The sequence below is a fragment of the Impatiens glandulifera genome, chromosome 3 (assembly GCF_907164915.1).
Source record: "Impatiens glandulifera chromosome 3, dImpGla2.1, whole genome shotgun sequence".
In the NCBI taxonomy this organism is placed as follows: Eukaryota; Viridiplantae; Streptophyta; class Magnoliopsida; order Ericales; family Balsaminaceae; genus Impatiens; species Impatiens glandulifera.
In genome coordinates, this window is record NC_061864.1 from 23,154,309 (window position 1) to 23,161,509 (window position 7,201).

Consider the following 7,201-nt stretch of genomic DNA (forward strand, 5'->3'; position numbering starts at 1 on the left):
AAGAGAACCCATGTTGTAGTAGTAGTTGCAGACTTCCCATTCCCACCAACCACAACACACCTCCATTCTTGATCTCATCTTCATCATCAAAATGACCCCACTTTTTCTCCACCATTGATCACCTTTCATCAACGGTTACTATTCCTTCTCAACCAACATCTCCATTTTCCCTTTCTTTCCTGCCAAATCCCCTTCCCCCCACCTACCCCCCCCAAAAAAAAAAAAAAAAAAAAAAAAAGTACGCACGCATTTACCAACCATAGATACATTTAGCTCATTCAACTATATAAATCAATACAACTCAACCCTTTTTTCCTCAGGAAATCCAAACTAACTGAATTATCCTCTCTGGTTTTATTAAAAGATCTAAGAAATGGGTGAGATTGGTGAGAGCATTCAGAATCATGTGGTTTCAGAAGGACTCTGTTTGAAAGGAAATGATCCTTTGAATTGGGGTTTTGTGGCAGATGGGCTTAAGGGTAGTCATTGGGAGGAGGTGAAAAAAATGGTTGATGAATATAGGAAGCCTGTTGTTAAGATCGGCGGCAAGACACTTACTATATCTCAGGTCGCCGCTGTTGCGGCGTCTTCTGACGCCGGTGACTTGAAAGTTGAGCTGGCTGAGGAGGCCAGGGCTGGTGTGAAGGCTAGTAGCGACTGGGTGATGGATAGTATGAATAAGGGTACTGATAGTTATGGTGTCACTACTGGGTTTGGAGCTACTTCTCACCGGAGAACTAAAAATGGTGGTGCTCTTCAAAAGGAACTTATTAGGTAATTTCAAGGCTTTGTTTGATGAATGGTTGTTTTGATAATTTATTTTTCTAGATCTAAAATGGGGTTCAATGTTTCAATATTTTCAGGTTTTTGAATGCTGGAGTATTTGGTAATGGAACAGAATCAACCCACACGTTGCCGAGCTCGGCCACAAAGGCGGCAATGGTAGTCAGAATCAACACCCTCCTCCAAGGCTATTCCGGCATCAGATTTGAAATCCTTGAAACCATAACTAAATTCCTCAACACCAACGTGACCCCATGTCTCCCCCTCCGTGGAACCATCACTGCCTCCGGTGATCTGGTCCCACTTTCCTACATCGCCGGTCTCCTCACCGGCCGTCCCAACTCAAAAGCTGTCGGACCTGACGGTCAGACCCTGAACGCAGAACAAGCCTTTGAACTTGCCGGGGTCCAGGGAGGGTTCTTTGAGCTCCAGCCGAAGGAAGGCCTGGCACTTGTTAATGGAACCGCGGTTGGATCAGGGTTGGCTTCAATTGTCCTTTTTGAGACCAATATATTAGCACTTCTAGCCGAAGTCCTGTCAGCTGTTTTCGCTGAAGTGATGCAGGGGAAACCAGAGTTTACCGATCATTTGACTCATAAACTGAAACACCACCCGGGTCAGATTGAAGCCGCGGCTATTATGGAACATATTCTTGAGGGAAGTGAGTACGTTAAGGCGGCGAAACAACTCCATGATACCGACCCATTGCAGAAGCCTAAACAGGACAGATATGCACTCAGGACATCCCCTCAATGGCTCGGACCGCAAATAGAGGTGATTCGAATGTCGACTAAGTCCATTGAACGGGAGATCAACTCGGTTAACGACAACCCATTGATCGATGTCTCCAGAAACAAGGCCTTACACGGTGGTAACTTCCAAGGAACCCCAATTGGTGTCTCCATGGATAACACCAGGCTGGCTATTGCAGCAATTGGAAAGTTAATGTTTGCTCAATTCTCCGAGCTTGTTAATGATTTCTACAACAACGGGTTGCCTTCAAACCTCTCCGGTGGACGAAACCCAAGTTTGGATTACGGGTTTAAAGGAGCCGAGATCGCCATGGCGTCATACTGCTCTGAACTCCAGTTCTTAGGAAACCCTGTCACCAACCATGTTCAAAGCGCTGAACAACATAACCAAGATGTTAATTCCCTCGGCCTGATTTCCTCTAGAAAAACTGCAGAAGCTGTTGACATTCTCCGACTTATGTCAACCACATTTCTAGTAGCGTTATGCCAAGCGATTGATTTACGTCACGTGGAAGAGAACGTGAAGAACGCGGTTAAGAACACTGTAAGCCAGGTCGTGAAACGTGTCCTAACTGTGGGTCCAAACGGTGAGCTGCACCCTTCCAGGTTTTGCGAGTTGGAGTTGCTTAGGGTGGTTGAACGTGAATATGTATTCGCGTACGCTGACGATCCTTGCAGCTCTGTTTACCCGTTGATGACGAAATTGAGAGGAGTTCTTGTGGAACACGCTTTGAAAAATGGAGATTTGGAGAAGAATCCTAATAGCTCAATCTTTCACAAGATTGAAGTTTTTGAGGAAGAGTTGAAAGCTGTTTTGCCCAAGGAAGTGGAGAGTGCTAGGGCTGCAATTGAGAATGGGGATGCTGCGATTCCAAACAAGATCAAGGAATGTCGATCTTATCCTCTGTACAAGTTTGTGAGGGAAGAGCTGGGGACGGAGCTGCTGACCGGAGAGAATGTAAGGTCGCCGGGAGAGGATTTCGATGTCGTGTTTACTGCAATGACAAAAGGAGAGATCATCGACCCGTTGTTGGAATGCCTCAAGGGATGGAATGGTGCACCAGTTCCTATCTGTTAAGGGTTATTTTATTTTATTTTTTTGCTGTAATTTGTCAAGGATTTCCATTCCTAAGAACATCATCTGTTTTCTAGTAGCCTTTCTGTTTGTTTGTTTGTTGTCTGTCTAATGAAATTATATATTGTCTTTGTTGGTTATGTAGACATATGTAAACAATAAGAGTTGGAATGAATGAAATGTTTCCCAACTTTGTTGCCTAAAATTATCAATTTGTTTTTGAATGAATATTAATCTATTTTGCAACAAATTTTTGGTTAGAAAGTTATTTGTGTAGTTTTTAAATGGGTAGTTTATAAAAAGTGAGAGTTCACTTTAAACTAAGCATGAGACAAAGAAGAATAAAAAATAAAAATAATGAAAACAAAAATTACTAACATGAGGGTCCTAAAAAAATGCGTTAAACTCTCCGACCAACATTTTAAAAGCACCCTATTATGGTGCTTGTCGAATACTACGCTAATCTTTTTAAGTCATATAGTTCACAAAAACATGATAGGAAAAGTGACCAAACGATTTAAGAATGTCATATGCTTCGAGAGACTCATACATCATTCATTGTATCTTAGTCATCGTCTAAACTAAATTCTAAAGATTTAGTATTTCACCGCAATACATAAAAGATGTGAAATTGATAAATGTGCTTGAGGTTGCCCATGCATCGAGATGATCGACATCATTTCGACAAGAGAGCTTAAGAAATTAAAGTAAAAATATTATATGATCGTTATGGCAAAACATGTCAGTTACTTTTGTAGATGCTTAAGAAAACCATGTGAGCCACCATGTTGGGCATGGCCAAACTAATTTGGGCTTTGTAAAGCTGCCTAAAACCACCATGTGAGCCACCATATATAGTATGAGTGTATGACCAAACTAATTTGGGCTTTGTAAATTGAAGTAGCCATGAAACACTAGATGGAACCAGGGCCGGCCCTTTTAAGGCAAACAATGCACTTGCATGGGGCCCTATTTTTTTATATTTAATAGTATTATATTATTAATATTATTTTTTCCTTTTTTTTCTCCTTTATTATAAAAATAACATTTTTATCTCCTTTTTATCTCGTATTATAATATATTAATTATTTATATTTTTTTTACTATTTTAGGGCCCCAAAATTTAAATTTGCATAGGCCCAAAATTTCAGAATGGAACTAGTTCTATTCTAAGTTCTTGTTTGTTTCTTATTAATTATTATTTAATAACCATCCCAACAAATAATTAAAATATTAAAATATTTTATATTTTATCATTATATATTAATACCTTTTAGTGCCTTATTCGAATAAAAGTTTTTGAAAAACGATAAATTATTTGAAAATAATAATTTATGATGATTTTGAGGGAGTAAAAATATTTGTGAGTAAAAAGACTTAAAAATTATTAATATATAATGATAAAATAAAAGTTAATTTAAAACGAAAGTTATTTAGTATTTTAGTTAATGTATTGTGCAATGTGATGAAAGAGATGTGAAGTAAAAATATGTCTTTTGGATTTGAGTTATTCATATAACCCAAACCGACACGTCTTAGGTCATTTTATTAAAAAAAATTCTACCTATTCAAAATTATCCCCCAATTATTATTTTTCTTAATAATCTGACTGTGTAAATAATCCATATCCAAACAAGTCCTAAGTAAATAAAGAACTCATTTGTTTTCAAAATATTTGTTCAAACCTTTTATTTTATTTTAAAATTGTCGGGATGTGAAGATTTCTTGTTAAACTATTTATAATATCTATATCATGTTGAGGCGTTCTTTGCCATTGCGGACGGATTTTTTAAATTCCGGGTAAACGGGTTAGGGTTTTCTGTTATGAAAACGGGTTAGAGTATAAATATTTTTTTTGGGTATTTTCTCATAACACAGTAAAGTTGAGAGAGAGTAAATTACAGATCTAGGGTTTTCTAGTTTCATTATTCTTCTTGTTCTTTGGCTGATCCAGAGAGAAAGATTGAGAGAACTTTTGATTATGGAGTAGTCCAATCATTCCTAGTGTAATCACTTTTTTCATTTGAGAGCAGGGCATGTAAGTTTCTACTATTGACATTTCTTTGATTTAGTGAAACTTATCCCTCCCGTGGACGTAAGTCGATTTTAACCGAACCACGTATATTGTGTTGTCATTTATTACTTTGTGCTATTTCAGTCTTCGTAATCTGTTTGTCGTCATAGACGATTTAGAAACTGATTTGTTACAGGTTTGATTTCGAAGAAGATTCATAGTTTTGCTGTTGCAAAACCCAACAGTGGTATTAGAGCAGTATTGATTGATTATCTGTTTTAACATTGGAGCTGAGTGCTCTACTGATTATTTGGCGAAATTCATAGAAGAGATCAACTGGTTTCTTTGCTGGGTTTTTTGTTAGTTGTTAAGGTAGTAATAATGGGGAAATCTAGACCTGATATGGTGAGTCTGAATGGTACAAACTACAGGCAATGGAAATTGATGATTAGTGATCTGTTAGTTTCAGATGATTTGAATGAAGTAATTGAAAATGAGGGTGTTAGATCTGAGACTACAAAAGAGGCTGATTGGAAAAAGATAGATAGAAAGGCCTGCAGCTTTATTCATTCCTGGGTTGGTATAAATGTTGTGCATCATGTTGAGAATGAGACTACGGCGGATGGTGTGTGGAGCAAACTTGAAGCTCTCTATGCTGGGAGGTCAGCAGGGAATAAAACAGCACTGGTACGAAGTCTGGTGAATCTGAAGTACATTAATAATAAATCAATTGCTGAACACTTGAATGAATTTCAAAATATTTTGAATCAGTTGAGTAGTATGAAGATAAACTTTGATGATGAGGTGTAAACACTTTTTGTCCTTGAATCTTTGCCTGCAAGTTGGGAGACACTTATTATCACTCTCAGCAACTCAGCACCAAATGGTAAAGTCAACATGACATTTGTCACCAGTTCCTTATTTGATGAGGAGAATCGAAAGGGGGATAAACCCTCTAAGTCTGATATGTTGGTGGCTGATAGAGGAAAATCAAAGGATAATAGAAGTGGTTCGAGCAAGGGAAAGTCTAGAGCTCCAAAGAATGATGGTGCTTGCCATTACTGTGGCAAAATGGGTCACTGGAAAAATGAGTGCTGGAAATTTAAAAATGATAAAGCGAAGAGTACAGTGAAGTCCAGAGAAAAGAAAGAACAGAGTGCAGATACATCTGCTTATGCTTCAGATGGTGAACTGACATTGCTTCTAATTGTCAAGACTCTTGTCTTAACACATCTTCAAATGAAACAGCATGGATTGTTGACACAAGTGCCTCATTCCATATTACTCCACACAAAGGTTACTTCTAGTCCTACAAAGCTGGTGATTATGGTGAGGTTCGCATGGGTAACAGTGATGTGTCCAAGATAGTTGGTCTTGGTGATGTTAGAATCGAGACAAACATGGGCTGTTTCCTGACATTGAGAGATGTAAGACATGTTCCTGATTTGAGAATGAATTTAATTTCTGCAGGTAAGCTCGATGATGGAGGCTATCAAAATGTTTTCAGTGGTGGAGCATGGAAGCTAAGCAAGGGTTCATTGGTTGTTGCACGAGGTAAGAAATGTTGTTCCTTATACAAGACAAATTTGAAAATTGTCTATGACGCATCATATTCTGTTTTGATGGAGTCATCCTCTGAGTTCTGGCACAAGAGAATAGGTCACATTAGTGAAAAAGGGTTGAATGTTTTGATCAAGAGGAATGAGTTGTTGAATCTCAAGGATGCTCATCTTGAAAATTGTGAGCATTGCTTGAAGGGTAAGCAAAACAGAGTGTTCTTCAATAATTCGAAAGTGGAACTGAAAAAGAATGTCCTTGAACTGGTCCATACAGATGTTTGTGGTCCTATGAAGATTAAATCCATAGGTGGTGCTTCCTATTTTGTAACCTTCATAGACGATGCATCTAGGAAGGTTTAGGCCTATGCTATAAAGTCCAAGCATGAGGTTGCATCAAGGTTTGAGGTCTTTCACAAGGTGGTTGAAAGAGAGATATGAAGAAAACTAACGAGGGTGCGGTCAGATAATGAGGGAGAGTACATAGGCTCATTTGATGATTATTGCAAAGAGTAGGGTATTCGACATGAACAGACTGTGCCCAAGACTCCACAACAAAATGGTGTGGAAGAGAGGATGAACAGAACAATGTTAGAACGGATGAGGAGTATTCTCTCCATGCCAAGTTGGCTAAACATTTCTGGGATGAAGCCATGAGCACTGCAGAGTATGTGATCAATCGTTCTCCCTCCAAGCCATTGAATAATAAGTGTGCAAAAAGCATCTGATCAGGTAAAGATGTTAATTATGACTATTTACGTGTTTTTGGTTGTAGAGCTTTTGTGCATGTTCCAAAAGATGAGAGGTCTAAGCTAGATGCAAAAACCAGACAATGCATATTTTTGGGGTATGGTGATAAAAAGTGGGGATACAAGTGTTATGACCCAGTTGACAAGAAGGTTTTGAGAAGCCGAGATGTGGTATTCCTTGAAGATCAGACTATTAAGAATTTTGAAGATGGTGAAAAACTTGATTCATACATACGTGATCTTTCTAGTCTTGAGTTGTCTCATGATGTTGA

The 7,201-nt window shown here is 38.4% G+C and overlaps 1 protein-coding gene across 1 annotated transcript; it reads left to right on the forward strand.

The window, feature by feature from the left end:
- Positions 1–313: 313 nt before the first annotated feature.
- On the forward strand, positions 314–2,800 carry LOC124932084 (phenylalanine ammonia-lyase 1-like). Its single transcript, XM_047472690.1, has 2 exons — positions 314–774; positions 864–2,800. Exons 1-2 carry the CDS (start codon positions 374–376, stop codon positions 2,611–2,613), a joined length of 2,151 nt encoding a protein of 716 aa, XP_047328646.1. The 5' UTR covers positions 314–373; the 3' UTR covers positions 2,614–2,800.
- Positions 2,801–7,201: the final 4,401 nt, after the last annotated feature.

Coding starts and splice junctions, on each gene's coding strand:
- LOC124932084 (XM_047472690.1), top strand. CDS start 374: ATGGGTGAGATTGGTGAGAGCATTCAGAATCATGTGGTTTCAGAAGGA. Junction 775..863: donor CTTCAAAAGGAACTTATTAG/GTAATTTCAAGG, acceptor CAATATTTTCAG/GTTTTTGAATGCTGGAGTAT.